General features: G+C 45.3%; 1 protein-coding gene across 2 annotated transcripts in view; it reads right to left on the bottom strand.

Annotated features, from left to right (window-relative positions):
* Positions 1-18895, bottom strand: part of CDH11 (cadherin 11) — a 159347-nt gene that overhangs the window by 9306 nt on the left and 131146 nt on the right. For both annotated transcript variants that reach the window (XM_056526104.1, XM_056526105.1), the window contains exons 8-9: positions 3648-3781; positions 795-916 (exon numbers count right to left, since the gene is read on the bottom strand). In XM_056526104.1, the coding sequence (XP_056382079.1) occupies positions 795-916; positions 3648-3781 (256 nt within the window). The remainder of the gene's footprint in view (positions 1-794; positions 917-3647; positions 3782-18895) is intronic.

Raw genomic sequence — 18895 nt, 5'->3', positions numbered from 1 at the left:
AAAAAATTTAAGGGAACTGTCCTTTACATAATACAGCTGGGGTCCTAGATGTGGACATTCTGTTAGGCTGGGTTCACATATGTCCGGCATCCCACATAGATTAACTAAGCCTTGATCTCTACACAACTGATGACAAGTTTTCATCCGTTGTATGGCATCCGCTGTACATTGTTTCTGGACAGCAGACAGAGGAACGAAGCAAGCTGTGTTCCCCTGTCCGGTGCCCTCCGGTGTGTCCAACCATCTGGCGTCAAAATTGAGATACCTGATGATTGTGAACTGTCCCATTCAAATAAATTGGATCAGTTCTAGCATCCGTTTCCCTCCGGTGCACGCCGGGGGGAAACCATGCTGGACGCTGGACATTTGTGAACCCAGTCTTATAGGATTATTAAAAAACTGGCAAGTATTAAAAATACAGGTTAACAGCAGCATTTTTATCCAACCACAAGCATCCACAATGCACAGTGTGTGTTTTTACCCAATCAGATTTTCCAAAGGGTACCAGCCATGTGAAGGTTTGTACAATTACTTTGATGTTTTAAAGGGTACTATAATGTATATACACATTATTACACATTAAATCTCACAACAACTCCAAAGCCTGCTGCTAAAGCAAGCTGCCCTTGAAATTGAGGGAAGTCCCATGAAAGTTTATAAGACTTCTGGCAATTTCGTTGACGGCTTGCTTTAGGAGCAGGCTATGTAGTTGCTAGGAGTTTGAACATGTATTGTGCACTATATTATAGTTACCCCCAAAAAATAAACCCTGTAATTGAGCTAATAGACAATACCTTGTTTACTTGAGCATTTTCACAAACAAAGGCTTCATATTGCTTAGGAAATTCTGGAGCATTGTCATTTTTGTCCACAACTTTAATGGTCACAGTCGTGCTATTTGAAAGACCAAGGTTTGCTGTGGAGAAAGGAAAATATAGTTTGAAATGATTAAAAATAAGAAAACAATAATAACTGTAAAGTCCAAAGGGAGTTTATAATTCCGATTCTCCTGATATGTCTCATTAAAGGGGTACTCCGGTGGCCAATGTGTTTTTTCAGTTTCTACTTACCCTTGCAGGTGAGTTTTCTTGTTATCTCTGGTCTCGTGCTTGCTCTTTGTTTGTCTTTCTTTTCCTTTCTTTGCACAAGTGTGTCCATGTAGTTTAGCATCTATTTTTGTTTTGCCTTTATTTTAGAAACTACAGCTCCCAGCATGCCTTGTAAACCTGTCTCCTCTTTCAGTGCCCTGCCCAAGTTGTTTTGCGTTGCCACTTTTTTTTTCTTTCCCCTTTAGCACTCCCTTTCCCTGCTCTGCTCATTATTATACTCATCCCACCCTCACTGTCAGCTTCTCACCCCACAGTCCCCACATCAGGGAATGACTGAATTGTCAGCGGGGGGAGCTGATCATATGTGACCCACGGGCACTGCTCTCCTTCTCTTCCCCCCCCCCAATGAATTGTCATCCACAGCACGCTGTCCCCACATTAGGGAACTAATCATATTTGACCCGCAGGTGCTGCTCTGCTTCCTGCCCTCACGCCCCTAAAGCAATGTCCCCGCAAGGGTTAAAGGACATCTGTACTGATTTTACATATTCCTGTGCCAGGGCTTCAAAAATAAAGAAAATAAGCTTTGACTCACCTTCCTGCTGTCTCCCGTTGCCATGTAACGGCCTCACGATACTCATGCTGCTTCCTGGGGTCTGGAATGTGACAGAGCCATCAGCGTATCACCGGCCACAGCGATGTCCTGTCTCGGTATGTGATAGGTCTGCTCCTTACATGACAGTGCGCTCAGCCTATCACTGGCCAAGGCGGGACATTGCTGCGGCCATTGACACGGTGATGGCTCTGTGACCATCCGGAGGAAGCAGCATGAGGATCGTGAGGCTGTTAGGAATCAGAGCAGCGCCGTGGGTCACATATGATTAGTTCCCTAATGTGGGGACATCACGCTGCAGATGACAATTCCTTGGGGGGGGGGGGGGAGAAGGAGAGCAGCGCCCGCGGGTCACATATGATTAGTGGCCCAGATTTATCAAACTGTGTGAGAGAAAAAATGGAGTGATTTTCCCCCAGCAACCCACCACAGCTCCGCTAATGAGCTCTGGTAAAGTGAAAGCTGAGCTGTGATTGGTTCCTGTGGGAAAATCTTTTCTCTCACACAGATTGATATATCTGGGCCAACATTTCTATAAATAAATGGTGGTGTGGTCTACAAAACTTTTTGCACAGTCTAAAAGGTCAGGGTGAGCAAGAAAACATGTCAGGCTGTGGCACTTTAGTAGCTCTGCCCCACCTCCTTGACACTTGGCTGAGAAATATAAAGGCAATTTTATAGGTTCCACAATGACAATCAGCTTCAGGAAATGTCTGCAGCTCTTATTAGCAAATACAAATGACAGATTGCCTTTCAATATAGATTCTACTAGATCAGTGGTTCCCAAAATTCTATAGTTTATAAGCCACTTTCAAATGAAGCCACTAAGTAATATATGCTAAGTAGTAAAAGAACTGTTATAAAACATATCCAACATTTTTTTCTTTTTTCCAGTCTGCCCAAGCTGCAAGAACAAAAATAATAAACTAAACTTATCTCCTGCCGCTCCTTCGATGCCACTGATATTGCTCTCTCGTTCTTCTTCATTATAGGACCCAACACATCCCATTGTACTGGAAGAAGGCTGGGTTTTACAGCACACTGCTGCTTAGTGTATTACTGGCCAAGGCAGGACATCAATGTGGCCGCCGATAATCACAGCGCAGTGTGACGTGTCGGATTACAGAATGCAGAAGAAGACTGGAGCCGAAAGACAGGGGACCAATATTGACATCACCGAGGGAGTGGCAGGAGGTATTGGAACATCACTCTCATTGGAATGAATAAAAGAGTGCACACATGACACACTGCAGGACCAGAGTAGAGCCCCAAAAAAAAAAAAAAAGCTCCTAAAAGACCCGGTAAAGAAAAACTAACTACACAAAATTGTACATAGTGGAGGTGGCCACAGGGAAATATTTTTTTATGAGAGTACCTCTTTAAAGACATGCCCAAATGATGGTTCCAACCAGTTGCCTGACCTTTTGTCAGGTAAGTGATATGCAGTATTTATATTTTTATCATAATACAGAGCTATAGTAATGGAATTACTCCCAAGAGAACACAATAATATCTGATGCTTCCAGCAGCTAGAAAACAGCATTCGGAAGGCCTCAGAGCCACAGTTTGGGGAACACTGTAGATCATAAGAAGCAATTATTAAGATGGTGGTAGGACCTTTTGCTTATGGAGCCCTAGGATCCTCATTGTGATTGGCCTGGAAGCAAAACGCTCTAAAAATATTGCCTTGTGTCTATGCTTTGACATATTGTCATATGTATATGAAAATGTCCATAAAAATATCAATCAATCTTCTATGTATAAATCATTACACAAGTAATCCATGATAGAATGCATAACCAAGATATAGCTCATACAAAATAAAACAGCCAAATAAGGTCAGACTACTCAGCAGATCAATGCAGTGCATTCATCTATTCTGTGATTTCTTCCCAGACTGAGTATGCAGGAAACATCTGAACACTTTCCATTGCTTTCTACAAGGGTCTACGATAATAACTTCACTCTCTCTAGGGGATACGTACAGACTTCAGTTGCTATCACGGAGATGTTGTGCCAAGCGGTTTCCTCTCTATCCAAAGGCTTTGTGGTTTTGATGACACCATCATCTTGGATGTTGAAATATCTGTCAAGGTCAGTGTGCCGATCGATGGAATACCTAAAGAGGATGATCGCAGAGTAATTAGACAAGAAAATTACTAAGCAGCCTGATGCTCAAGTGTTAAATATTAAAGATTCATTGGACAGTAGTTTCCCAGCAGCATGCATGGCAAAATTTGAATATTAATGGAATCTATCAAACAACTTTTAAAAGGAAATTTAGCTTAATAAGTTATTCATGTCGGCATGTAGGGAACATTTTGCTACATCAGGTTCTGTATTCCTTGTTATTACTGAAAAAGGGGGGGGGGAATAATGACAAATACTGTATAGTGCAGACTAGCCAATGAACTATTGTGGTACTTGATGGATAATTTTCCAGGGGGCTCAACAGTTACATAAATGAGCATCTTTCAGCACTTGTTATAGGTTTACTTCAGATATGATTAATAAATGCTCTGTCTGCTAATAGTTAAGGTTATGAATATTAGATTTAAAGGGACAGAACCTTGAGCCAGTTATTTATTCTGATTGCCATATTGAAGTCAAGAATACATTTCCCCTCCTGGTATGGGCCAATAGGCATCAACCTCATAAGGGTTTTTTCCTTCCTCTGAATCAACACAGTATGGGCACATATAGGTTGAACTTGATAGACATTTGTTTGTTTTTTTCTCCTTTTCCAATTTCCGTTAGCCTATGAATTTATAAGCTAAGAATAAAACCAAAAGATTTTGATCTCACGTTGTAATCTCATCCTCCTCCTACTTGTCTTGAGTTTTCCTCTTTTTATGATCCATATTTGACTCCTATAAGCACATACTGCTTAAATATGGTCCTAGATACATCAAACTGAATGGTTTTACAACTGTAAATTATAATACTTTTGTCTATGGTACTTAAAAGGGTTAGAAATATGTCCTATCACTTGGAACCTGTATCCTAAATATTACTTTACTATTATTTCAGATAACTTTTTCCTACAATCCAATTTTTCATGTGAAATTGGGCAAAATGCATTGCTAGTTTAGGGGACAGTTGTTAGCCACTGTCTTGCTAATGGACTTCTATAGACATATTTAGCATGAGTCAGGAGCTTCCCCCTGTTACGCCGAGCGCTCCGGGTCCCCGCTCCTCCCCGGAGCGCTCGCTTCACTCCCTCCGCTGCAGCGCTCCGGTCACGTCCTCTGACCCGGGGCGCTGCGATCCTGCTGCCAGCCGGGATGCGATTCGCGATGCGGGTAGCGCCCGCTCGCGATGCGCACCCCGGCTCCCCTACCTGACTCGCTCCCCGTCTGTTCTGTCCCGGCGCGCGCGGCCCCGCTCCCTAGGGCGCGCGCGCGCCGGGTCTCTGCGATTTAAAGGGCCACTGCGCCGCTGATTGGCGCAGTGGTTCCAATTAGGGTTTTCACCTGTGCACTTCCCTATATTACCTCACTTCCCTTGCACTCCCTTGCCGGATCTTGTTGCCTTAGTGCCAGTGAAAGCGTTCCTTGTGTGTTCCTTGCCTGTGTTTCCAGACCTTCTGCCGTTGCCCCTGACTACGATCCTTGCTGCCTGCCCCGACCTTCTGCTACGTCCGACCTTGCTTCTGCCTACTCCCTTGTACCGCGCCTATCTTCAGCAGCCAGAGAGGTGAGCCGTTGCTAGTGGATACGACCTGGTCACTACCGCCGCAGCAAGACCATCCCGCTTTGCGGCGGGCTCTGGTGAAAACCAGTAGTGGCTTAGAACCGGTCCACTAGCACGGTCCACGCCAATCCCTCTCTGGCACAGAGGGTCCACTACCTGCCAGCCGGCATCGTGACAGTAGATCCGGCCATGGATCCCGCTGAAGTTCCTCTGCCAGTTGTCGCTGACCTCACCACGGTGGTCGCCCAGCAGTCACAACAGATAGCGCAACAAGGCCAACAGCTGTCTCAACTGACCGTTATGCTACAACAGTTGCTACCACAGCTTCAGCAGTCATCTCCTCCGCCAGCTCCTGCACCTCCTCCGCAGCGAGTGGCCGCTCCTGGGATACGCTTATCCTTGCCGGATAAATTTGATGGGGACTCTAAGTTTTGCCGTGGCTTTCTTTCCCAATGTTCCCTGCATCTGGAGATGATGTCGGACCTGTTTCCCACTGAAAGGTCTAAGGTGGCTTTCGTAGTCAGTCTTCTGTCCGGAAAAGCCCTGTCATGGGCCACACCGCTCTGGGACCGCAATGACCCCGTCACTGCCTCTGTACACTCCTTCTTCTCGGAAATCCGAAGTGTCTTTGAGGAACCTGCCCGAGCCTCTTCTGCTGAGACTGCCCTGTTGAACCTGGTCCAGGGTAATTCTTCCGTTGGCGAGTATGCCGTACAATTCCGTACACTTGCTTCAGAATTGTCCTGGAATAATGAGGCCCTCTGCGCGACCTTCAAAAAAGGCCTATCCAGCAACATTAAAGATGTTCTGGCCGCACGAGAAATTCCTGCTAATCTACATGAACTTATTCACCTAGCCACTCGCATTGACATGCGTTTTTCTGAAAGGCGTCAGGAACTCCGCCAAGATATGGACTCTGTTCGCACGAGGCGTTTCGTCTCCTCGGCTCCTCTCTCCTCTGGTCCCCTGCAATCTGTTCCTGTGCCTCCCGCCGTGGAGGCTATGCAGGTCGACCGGTCTCGCCTGACACCTCAAGAGAGGACACGACGCCGTATGGAGAACCTCTGCCTGTACTGTGCTAGTACCGAACACTTCCTGAGGGATTGTCCTATCCGTCCTCCCCGCCTGGAAAGACGTACGCTGACTCCGCACAAAGGTGAGACAGTCCTTGATGTCTACTCTGCTTCTCCACGTCTTACTGTGCCTGTGCGGATGTCTGCCTCTGCCTTCTCCTTCTCTACAGTGGCCTTCTTGGACTCTGGATCTGCAGGAAATTTTATTTTGGCCTCTCTCGTCAACAGGTTCAACATCCCAGTGACCAGTCTCGCCAGACCCCTCTACATCAATTGTGTAAATAATGAAAGATTGGACTGTACCATACGTTTCCGCACGGAGCCCCTTCTTATGAGCATCGGATCTCATCATGAGAGGATTGAACTTTTGGTCCTCCCCAATTGCACCTCGGAGATTCTCCTTGGACTTCCCTGGCTTCAACTTCATTCCCCAACCCTGGATTGGTCCACTGGGGAGATCAAGAGTTGGGGGTCCTCTTGTTCCAAGAACTGTCTAAAACCGGTTCCCAGTAACCCTTGCCGTAACTCTGTGGTTCCTCCAGTAACCGGTCTCCCTAAGGCCTATATGGACTTCGCGGATGTTTTCTGCAAAAAACAAGCTGAGACTCTACCTCCTCACAGGCCTTATGATTGCCCTATCGACCTCCTCCCGGGTACTACTCCACCCCGGGGCAGAATTTATCCTCTCTCTGCCCCAGAGACTCTTGCCATGTCCGAATACGTCCAGGAGAATCTAAAAAAGGGCTTTATCCGTAAATCCTCCTCTCCTGCCGGAGCCGGATTTTTCTTTGTGTCCAAAAAAGATGGCTCCCTACGTCCTTGCATTGACTACCGCGGTCTTAATAAAATCACGGTTAAGAACCGCTACCCCTTACCCCTCATCTCTGAACTCTTTGATCGCCTCCAAGGTGCCCACATCTTCACTAAATTGGACTTAAGAGGCGCCTATAACCTCATCCGCATCAGAGAGGGGGACGAGTGGAAAACGGCATTTAACACCAGAGATGGACACTTTGAGTATCTGGTCATGCCCTTTGGACTGTGCAATGCCCCTGCCGTCTTCCAAGACTTTGTCAATGAAATTTTTCGTGATCTGTTATACTCCTGTGTTGTGGTATATCTGGACGATATCCTAATTTTTTCTGCCAATCTAGAAGAACACCGCCAGCATGTCCGTATGGTTCTTCAGAGACTTCGTGACAACCAACTCTATGCCAAAATTGAGAAATGTCTGTTTGAATGCCAATCTCTTCCTTTTCTAGGATATTTGGTCTCTGGCCAGGGACTACAGATGGATCCAGACAAACTCTCTGCCGTCTTAAATTGGCCACGCCCCTCCGGACTCCGTGCTATCCAACGCTTTTTGGGGTTCGCCAATTATTACAGGCAATTTATTCCACATTTTTCTACCATTGTGGCTCCTATCGTGGCTTTAACCAAGAAAAATGCTGATCCCAAGTCCTGGCCTCCTCAAGCAGAAGACTCCTTTAAACGACTCAAGTCTGCCTTTTCTTCGGCTCCCGTGCTCTCCAGACCTGACCCTTCCAAACCCTTCCTATTGGAGGTTGATGCCTCCTCAGTAGGAGCTGGAGCTGTTCTTCTACAAAAAAATCCTTCCGGGCATGCTGTCACTTGTGGTTTTTTCTCTAGGACCTTCTCTCCAGCGGAGAGGAACTACTCCATCGGGGATCGAGAGCTTCTAGCCATTAAATTAGCACTTGAGGAATGGAGGCATCTGCTGGAGGGATCAAGATTTCCTGTTATTATCTACACCGACCACAAGAACCTCTCCTACCTCCAGTCGGCCCAACGGCTGAATCCTCGCCAGGCCCGGTGGTCTCTGTTCTTTGCCCGATTTAATTTTGAGATTCACTTTCGTCCTGCCGATAAGAACATTAGGGCCGATGCTCTCTCTCGTTCCTCGGATGCCTCAGAAGTTGATCTCCCTCCGCAACACATCATTCCACCTGACTGCCTGATCTCCACTTCTCCTGCCTCCATCAGGCAGACTCCTCCAGGAAAGACCTTTGTTTCTCCACGCCAACGCCTCGGAATCCTCAAATGGGGTCACTCCTCCCATCTCGCAGGTCATGCGGGCATCAAGAAATCTGTGCAACTCATCTCCCGCTTCTATTGGTGGCCGACTCTGGAGACGGATGTTGGGGACTTTGTGCGAGCCTGCACTATCTGTGCCCGGGATAAGACTCCTCGCCAGAAGCCCGCTGGTTTTCTTCATCCTCTGCCTGTCCCCGAACAGCCTTGGTCTCTGATTGGTATGGATTTTATTACTGATTTACCCCCTTCCCGTGGCAACACCGTTATTTGGGTGGTCGTTGATCGATTCTCCAAAATGGCACATTTCATCCCTCTTCCTGGTCTTCCTTCTGCGCCTCAGTTGGCTAAACAATTTTTTGTACACATTTTTCGTCTTCACGGGTTGCCTACGCAGATTGTCTCGGATAGAGGGGTCCAATTCGTGTCTAAATTCTGGAGGGCTCTCTGTAAACAACTCAAGATTAAATTAAATTTTTCCTCTGCATATCATCCCCAGTCCAATGGACAAGTAGAAAGAATTAACCAGATCCTGGGTGATTATTTGCGACATTTTGTTTCCTCCCGCCAGGATGACTGGGCAGATCTCCTTCCATGGGCCGAATTTTCGTATAACTTCAGGGTCTCTGAATCTTCCTCCAAATCCCCATTTTTCGTGGTGTACGGCCGTCACCCTCTTCCCCCCCTCCCTACCCCCTTGCCCTCTGGTCTGCCCGCTGTGGATGAAATTTCTCGTGACCTTTCCATTATATGGAGAGAGACCCAAAATTCTCTCTTACAGGCTTCTTCACGCATGAAGAGGTTCGCGGATAAGAAAAGAAGAGCTCCCCCCGTTTTTTCCCCTGGAGACAAGGTATGGCTCTCCGCTAAATATGTCCGCTTCCGTGTCCCTAGCTACAAGTTGGGACCACGCTATCTTGGTCCTTTCAAAATTTTGTGTCAAATTAATCCTGTCTCTTATAAACTTCTTCTTCCTCCTTCTCTTCGTATCCCTAATGCCTTTCACGTCTCTCTTCTCAAACCACTCATCCTCAACCGTTTTTCTCCCAAATCTGTTCCTCCCACTCCTGTTTCCGGCTCCTCGGACGTCTTCTCGGTCAAGGAAATTTTGGCTGCCAAAAAGGTCAGAGGGAAAAATTTTTTTTTAGTAGACTGGGAGGGTTGTGGTCCTGAAGAGAGATCCTGGGAACCTGAGGACAACATCCTTGACAAAAGTCTGCTCCTCAGGTTCTCAGGCTCCAAGAAGAGGGGGAGACCCAAGGGGGGGGGGGTACTGTTACGCCGAGCGCTCCGGGTCCCCGCTCCTCCCCGGAGCGCTCGCTTCACTCCCTCCGCTGCAGCGCTCCGGTCACGTCCTCTGACCCGGGGCGCTGCGATCCTGCTGCCAGCCGGGATGCGATTCGCGATGCGGGTAGCGCCCGCACGCGATGCGCACCCCGGCTCCCCTACCTGACTCGCTCCCCGTCTGTTCTGTCCCGGCGCGCGCGGCCCCGCTCCCTAGGGCGCGCGCGCGCCGGGTCTCTGCGATTTAAAGGGCCACTGCGCCGCTGATTGGCGCAGTGGTTCCAATTAGGGTTTTCACCTGTGCACTTCCCTATATTACCTCACTTCCCTTGCACTCCCTTGCCGGATCTTGTTGCCTTAGTGCCAGTGAAAGCGTTCCTTGTGTGTTCCTTGCCTGTGTTTCCAGACCTTCTGCCGTTGCCCCTGACTACGATCCTTGCTGCCTGCCCCGACCTTCTGCTACGTCCGACCTTGCTTCTGCCTACTCCCTTGTACCGCGCCTATCTTCAGCAGCCAGAGAGGTGAGCCGTTGCTAGTGGATACGACCTGGTCACTACCGCCGCAGCAAGACCATCCCGCTTTGCGGCGGGCTCTGGTGAAAACCAGTAGTGGCTTAGAACCGGTCCACTAGCACGGTCCACGCCAATCCCTCTCTGGCACAGAGGGTCCACTACCTGCCAGCCGGCATCGTGACACCCCCATCTACATGTTGTCAGCATGAGACTGTGCAGTAAAGGGGTACTCCCGTGGAAAACTTTTTTTTTTAAATCAACTGGTGCCAGAAAGTTAAACAGATTTGTAAATGACTTCTATTAAAAAATCTTAATCTTCCAGTACTTTTTAGGGGCTGTGTACTACAGAGGAAATGCTTTTATGTTTGGATTTCTCTTCTGTCATGACCACAGTGCTTTCTGCTGACCTCTGCTGTCCATTTTAGGAACTGTCCAGATCAGGAGAAAATCCCCATAGCAAACATATGCTGCTCTGGACAGTTCCTAAAATGGACAGCAGAGATCAGCAGAGAGCACTGTGGTCAAGACAGAAGAGAAATTCCAAAAGAAAAACATTTCCTCTGTGGTATACAGCCCCTAAAATGTACTGGAAGGATTAAGATTTTTTAATAGAGGTTATTCACAAATCTGTTTAACTTTCTGGCACCAGTTGATTTAAAAAAAAAAAAAAAAAGTTTTCCACAGGAGTACCCCTTTAAGCTTCATTTGGGTAAATCATCATATCCACTAATAAAGCACAATGTTGATGTGCCTGGTAAATGCTGGTGGGTGAGGTTTCCTTAGTCTGCATTGTAGCACTTTTATAAGTTTAACATGTCCAGCAATATTAAGCACAGCAAGATTGTGACAGAGCTACAGGCTACGGCAATAGTGTACTGAATATGTAAACCAAAACTCAAGGGAAGGAATATCTCCCAGGCATTGGGATGTCAGAAAAATATATAGAGGACCTTCTTGCAGAAATTCATTTTATGGCCATTGTATGGGGTTGTGTCATTTATTAGGCTGCAAACAAATGAAAACATTAATAAAGGGCTGTTTACACCCACGGAAGACACTGCCAACAGGTTGGAGAGATTTGTTACTGACAAACTCCCAGCTCCCAGAATGAACTGAAATTACCCAGGCAAACAAACAAAACAAAAGGTCTAAAACTACATCTCATGACCACAACTCAGACTTCTAATATGTGAACTTAATGACTCTACTAAATTATGTAATGTCAGGCTTCTTAAAGGTGTTGTCTAAGATTAGAAACAACCTCAGCTTAGCCTCACTCACTTGAGCTGCTTAAACAACACAGCCCAAGAATGTTTCTAGTAAAACAGCATATAAACTAATCCACTACTTTTCCACTTAGCTATGTTATAACTTTTAAAACAGACCAAGGTAGACTTAGGTCCAGTGTTTTACAATGTTCTATGCAGGGCATCTACCGTAAACATAAAATAAATGCCCATACAGATGGAGCTTTTTTAAGTTTTATTAAAAAATCCCAAAATGTTGTGTATCATGGTCAAGACACCAAATCTGAGCTTCTTCTAACCTAAATTAAAGAGGTTGTCTGGTATAATTTTTGTTTTATCTACTATGCCAAGGCTGCCTATTAAAACATTATGGGGGACATTTGTCAAAACCTGTCCAGAGGAAAAGTTGTTGAGTTGCCCATAACAACTAATCAGATTGCTTCTTTCATTATTTAAAAGCCGCTGAAAAATAAAAGAAGTGATCTGATTGGTTGATAGGGGCAACTCAGCAACTTTTCCTCTAAACAGGTTTTGATAAATCTCCCCCTATACTTTTAAATCACCTTCCAATGCCATAGTAGCCTTTGATATTTGGATATCCTGTCTGCAGCCGGTTCCTGGAAGTAAACTGTCAGTGGAGACCAGCTGCAGACGGGACGTCACAACCAGTCTTCATATGTCACTCTGCCGGGGAATGCTGTGCAGCACCGTCAGTTCCCTTGGTTGTAGATGCAACCATCTGAAGCTCTGGAGAAAGTAGTGTTACTGGCTGCAGACAGAGTGCCCTTATACTAGAGCCTACAAGCCTCAATAGGCAACCTGGGCATCATGGGCTCCTTGCTTCCATCTAGCATATCCACCATGTAGCCTTACAATCTCACCAAACAAACTGTTGACTGTGACACCACTCTTTCTTGTGGTTAATGATATCTTTCTACTTAGAACTAGGTGGATAAGCAAAGACAGAGCTGATGGAACTGACCGTCAAGGACTGTCTGGACATTTCCACCAAGCAAAGTAATTGTAGACGATGATGAATCCACTGACACATTGCTCAACATTAAATCATCAGACTCTTATTCCTCCTCCTAAAATATCATTACACATTCACAATGCTTTTAACCGATATTTATGTTAAACTACTGGCCTCGTTCACTGCTGACTGGTATTTGTAGTGCACCACCTGGACACAGTACTGAAAGTGAAAGGAGGTCACTGTTTAAAGACAGCTCACTGATCAATGCTTTGCTCTGCTTGTAATGTGATTGTATGTGAGTTTTTATAGGCTTGTTCTATGCTGGCTGGGATTTGTAGTGTAACAACTGGACACAGCACTGCAGGTGACAGGAGGTCACTTTCTGAAGTCAGCCCGTTGCCCAATGCTTTGCTCAGCTTGCTATTGGATTTGTGAAGGCTTTCTGGGAACAGTAGTTACTGCATGCTCTCTCAGCTTTTGTTCTCCAAAATGCTGTCCACAATGCAGTGCATAGGGCTTTATTAGCCACTTGAACCTATTCATATGCTGTCTCCTGTGAATTTGAGAGAATTTGTTAATTTGAGGGATCCAAACTGCTCACAGATTCCTTTTAAAATCATTGGTGTAACTTCTGGACTATAAAAGGATAGCTGTCACAATGGTGCCCAGCCACTTAATGGAGCCCATTACCACTGTTAAAGGAGACACAGAAATAGAATTCAATAAACGACAACTGGAAAAAATCGAGATAATAGAGCAAAACCACCACTGTTAGGGTGTAGTCAAGGTGCCATCTGGCTTGAATTTTATGCCATGGCTTGTTAATAAGATTTCTAAATTGTATAGAGACAACTTTCATTAATATCCATTAAATATTTGCTTTGCTCCCGAACACACAGTTGGTGGGAGCGCTACACACAGCAACCTGAACAGAAGACCATGCACTGAATAAACAAGGGGGCTACCTGTACATACAGGAGCAGATCATCTCCTGAGGGAAAGCAGAAGACCAGAGACAGCTGCCTGTACAGAGGAGGCAGTGAGCAGGCAGCACTGACAAGATGAGAGGCTGCACCACTGTGCCCAGCAATATTATCACTGAATTTTAATGAAGGAAGTGGAGGGAGGGTGGGATCTCCAACTGTTTTTACAGTTTCGCCTAAATACAGGCAGCATACAATATTGCGCTCTATGACCGCTGTCAGATCTAAACACAGGACCTAGCCCTGGATATTAACTCCTTGGGGACCGATCCCATTTTGACCTTAAGTACCAGAGCATGTTTTGCAATTCTGACTACTGTCACTTTAAGCATTAATAACTCTGGGATGCTTGTACTTATGAATTTGATTCAGAGATAGTTTTTTTTGTGACATATTCTACTTTATGTAAGTGGTAAATCTGCGTTGTTCATCTTTTCTTGATGAAAAATTTCCAAATTTCATAAAAAATTAGAAAATTTTGCATTTTTAGACATTCTTAATAAATTATATATTGATTCAAATAAACAATATGTCTACTTTATGTTTGCATCATAAATTTGACATGTTTTTACTTTTTGAAGAGATCAGAGGTCTTCAAAGTTCAGCAGCAATTTCCCAATTTTTCAAGTAAATTTCAAAATCTTAATTTTTCAGGGACCAGTTCAGGTTTGAAGTGAATTTGAAGGTCTTTATGTTTGAAATACCTCATAATGGACCCCTTTATGAAAACTGCACCCCTCAATGTATTCAAAATGACATTCAGAAAGTTTGTTAACCCTTTAAGTGTTTCACAGGAATAGCAGGCGAAAATTCAAAATCTTCATTTTTTACACTAACATGTTCTTGTAGACATATTATTTATTTTTACAAGGGGTAAAAGGAGAAAATGTCCCCCAAAATTTGAAACACCATTACTCTCGAGTAAGGAAATACCTCATATGTGAATGTAAAGGGATCTGCGGGTGCACTAGAGGGCTCAGAAGGGAAGGAGCGACATTGGGCTTTTGGAAAGCGAATTTTGCTGAAATGGTTTTTGCGGGCATGTCTCATTTGGTAAGCCTCCATGGTGCCAGAACAGCGAAAAACACCCCACATGGTATACTGTTTGGGAAACTAAACCCCTCAAGGAACGTAACAAGAGGTACAGTGAGCATTTACACCCCACAGGTGTTTGACGACTTTGTGTTACAGTTGGACGTGAAAATGAAAAATGTTTTTTTTTACTAAAATGCTGATGTTACCCCAAATTTTTCATTTTCACAAGGAGTAATAGGTGAAAATGTCCCCCAAAATTTGAAACCCCATTTCTCTCGAGTAAGGAAATACCTCATATGTTGATGTAAAGTGATATGCGGGTGCACTAGAGGGCTCAAAAGGGAAGGAGCGACAATGGGCTTTGGAAAGCAAATTTTGGTGAAATGGTTTTGGGGGGGAATGTCACATTTAGGAAGCCCCCATGGTGCCAGAAAAGCAAAAAACACCCCACATGGCACACTATTTGGGAAACTACACCCCTCAAGGAATGTAACAAGGAGTGCAGTGAGCATTTACACCCCACTGGCGTTTGACAGATCATTGCAACAGTGGGATGTGCAAATGAAAAATTACAGTTTTCATTAACACGGACCACTGTTTCAAAAATCTGTCAGTCACCTGTGGGGTGTTAAGGCTCACTATACCCCTTATTACATTCCGTGAGGGGTGTAGTTTCCAAAAGGGGTCACATGTGGGTTTTTATTTATTTTGCGTTTATGTCAGAACCGCTGTAACCAGCAGCCACCCCTGTGCAAATCACCAGTTTAGGCCTCAAATGTACATGGCGCTCTCTCACTCCTGAACCTTGTTGGGCACCCACAGAGCATTTTATGCCCACATATGGGGTATTTCCGTACTTGGGAGAAATTGTGTTACAAATTTTGGGGGGCTTTATTTCATTTTACCTCTTATGAAAAGAATGGAGCAACACCAGCATGTTAGAATAAAGAAAAAAAATTCCACTAACATGCTGGTGTAGACCCCAACTTTACCTTTTCATAAGGGGTAAAAGGAGAAAAAGCCCCCCAAAATTTGTAGCACAATTTCTCCGGAGTACGGAGATACCCCATGTGTGGCCCTAAACTGTTGCCTGGAAATACGACAGGACTCTGAGGTGAGAGGGCGCCATGCACATTTGAGGCATAAATTAGGGATTTTCATAGGGGTGTACCCAGATGCAAGCGTTACACATACCTCCTCAACCAAAAATACTGTACGTCAGTCTTCCCCAAACAGGGTACCTCCAGCTGTTGCAAAACTCCCAACATGCCTGCACAGTCAATGACTGTCCGGCAATACTCGGATCCGTTCTTTTGCAACAGCTGGAGGTTCAGTTTTGGAAAAACTGATGTACAAAACATTTTTAATTTTATTGGGTGGGGTGGTGGCGACAATGTAAGGGGGTGTATGTGTAGTGTTTTACTCTTTATTTAGGGTTAGTGTAGTGTAGTATTTTTAGGGTACATTCACACGGGCGGAGGTTTACAGTGAGTTTCCCGCTGCAGTGGAAAATTTGCCGCATCTCAAACTTGAAGTAGGAAACTTGCTCTAAAGCCCCGCCCGTCTGAATGTACCCTGGGGGGGGGGGCAAAACTACAACTCCCAGCATGCATGGTCTGTCAGTACATGCTGGGAGTTGTAGTTATGCAACAGCTAGAGGCACACTGGTTGGGATTGGGAAACACTGAGTTAGGTAACAGTCTACTGCAATGTTTCCGCACCACTTTCTGTTTCCCAACCCATGGGCCTCCAGATGTTGCAAAACTATAACTCCCAGCATGCATGGTCTGTCGGTGCATGCTGGGAGTTATAGTTTTTCAAAAGCAGGAGGCACACAGGTTGGGAAACACTGAGTTAGGAAACAGGCAATGTTTTCCAACCAGTGCGCCTCCAGTTGTTGCAATACTTCAACTCCCAGCATGCCCAGACAGCCGAAGGGCATGTTAGGAGTTGTAGGTATGCAACAACTGGAGGAGAACAGTTAGGAGGCCACTGTGTAGCCCTCCAGATGTTACAAGACTTCAACTCCAAGCATGCCCAGACTGCCCAGGCATGCTGGGAGTTGTAGGACCAGATGTTGCCGAACTACAACTCCCAGCATGCCTGGACAGTCTCAGCATGCTTTGAATTGACATCTGGAGCACTACAGTTTGGACACCAGTGTATAGTGGTCTTCAAACAGTGTCCTTCCAGATGTTGCAAAACTACAACTCCCCGCATGCTGAGACTGTCCAAGCATGCTGGGATTTGAAGGGCCAGATGTTACCGAACTACAACTCCCAGCATGCCTGGACAGTCTGGGCATGCTGAGAGTTGTAGTTTTGCAACATCTGGAAGGACAGTGGACTCAAAACTGTGGCCCTCCAGATGTTGCAAAACTACCAATCCCAGGATGCCCAGACAGCCAAAGGCTGTCTGGGCATGCTGGGAGCTGTAGTTTTGAAACTCCTAGATTCAGCAGTGAAGATCACTTTCTGGCAATCTTCACTGCAGTTTCTGGGAAACCACCACCGCTGCCTCCACTTGCCTGTCACCTCCTGTCAGCTGCCAGTCCCTGGTCTTCGGTCCGCAGGAACCCAGGTAACCGGGACCGACAGTCCCCACAACGGCCCCTGCATATCACCGCCATCTTTCCCCGCTCTCTCCCAACATCCAGGGGTGGTCAGAGCGGGGGAAATGAACGTTCTCCCCCACCCCTGCCCTGCTATTAGCCGATCTCAGTGATGATCGGCTAATAGCAGGGGATAGGAGGAGGTGGCACCCCTGTCACCTCGCTCCTATCCTTTAGGATTATCAGGGCTGTCTCTGACAGCTCCGATCATCCCTATTTTCTGGGCTATCAGCCCGGAATCATCGCAAATCGCCGATCTGAATTGATTTCAGTAGGCATCCCGTTCCAATCCCCGTCTGGCTGGTGGTACAGGTACGCCCTTGGTCCTTAAGTACCAGGACGCAAGGGCCTATCCATACGCCCCTGGTCCCAAACAGGTTAAATATTCACACCTTCCTCATTGTCAACCCCTACTATCAGAAAGTCTTCATTAGAGAAACTACAAACCCCTACATCTTAGAAACAGGCTGCCTGATCGACATACTGCAAAAAGTTTTCTAATGATATCATACACTCACTAACGTGGGGGTGATCACAGGTCCCTTTTAAAACTGTAGTATCAGAAATCATCACTTGGGGGTCAAATGTTTTCCTTTCCTATATTATATATGTAATATATATCACATATCACATGTTGAGTTATTTTAGTCATATGTATACTTTATGTCTATACACTATGTCTGAAATCTTTGAGAATCGTAAATTTGCCATTGGAACCGCTGTTGGGTGGATGGGGGTGTTAATGCATTCACACTGATGTGTTTTTAATGATTTTAGTAAACACAACACATAGGGCTTATTGGTCTGTACGTCAATAAATGTAATTGGATAATCAACCTCTGCTCCAGATTATCAATACCCAGGCAACCTTACAAGCCTCCATATTCACCAAGGAATCCATTAATGAAACAAGAGTTGGGTTCACTAATCCATAACCCCGTCACTCTGTCTACTGTGTCAGATTCGAGGTTAACAGCATCAATTTGAGAGATGTAATGTAATGTAGTTCATGTTGGCAGTCCTGTATAATCTCAATGGGACATTAAGTACCTTTCATTTTCATTGTAAGCTCTAACTAAATGATACCAGCTTAACAATCTTGTGACTGAGTGTTTACATTAACTAAGCGGTTTAAGATTTAAGTACCGTGCAAAATACATTGGCTTTGGAGACAGAAGATCTTCAGGAGAAGCATCTTGCTGTTGTCTGGGCGCACACGTTATTTATTCATTGTGGCGACTGTATTTCAATGATTCATTTCTGCAATTACATTCAGCCTCTAGTCTCTACTCTGTTACTTAAAAAGTACTGTAAATGGCACAAAGACACCATAGCTTTACATGTGTACATCATCTTCTTTGCTGGACAATATTTTACTGTATTTACAAGCCTAGCTCCACTGCAGTACCTGAGCTTACTTGGTATGATTAGCATTAGCATTACTGTCAAACCTAGGTATATTTCTTTTCTTGCTCCCTCTAGTGTTTTCTGCAGAACATGTAAAATTTAGTTGCAGTTGTCTAGCCTAGCAACCACATGACTACATTAAAACAATGTTCACATAAATCACCTAATATTTCTGTACAATTCCCATCATGTTCAAATCATACAACTGTCATTGTCTCTAAAATGACCTTCCAGGGAGAAAATTTTAAGCAGACTGCATGAGATTTGTGGTGATAACCCCTAAATCGAGGACATTTGTAGTCTCTCCCTTCTTCCATGGCCAGCACTCCCCTCCACCCATTCGGCCCAGGCGTTTTTAAT

Source organism: Hyla sarda, chromosome 6, assembly GCF_029499605.1.
Source record: "Hyla sarda isolate aHylSar1 chromosome 6, aHylSar1.hap1, whole genome shotgun sequence".
Classification (NCBI taxonomy): Eukaryota; Metazoa; Chordata; class Amphibia; order Anura; family Hylidae; genus Hyla; species Hyla sarda.
The sequence above is the reverse complement of the archived record's forward strand: the minus strand, read 5'-3'. Positions and strand labels throughout refer to the sequence as shown.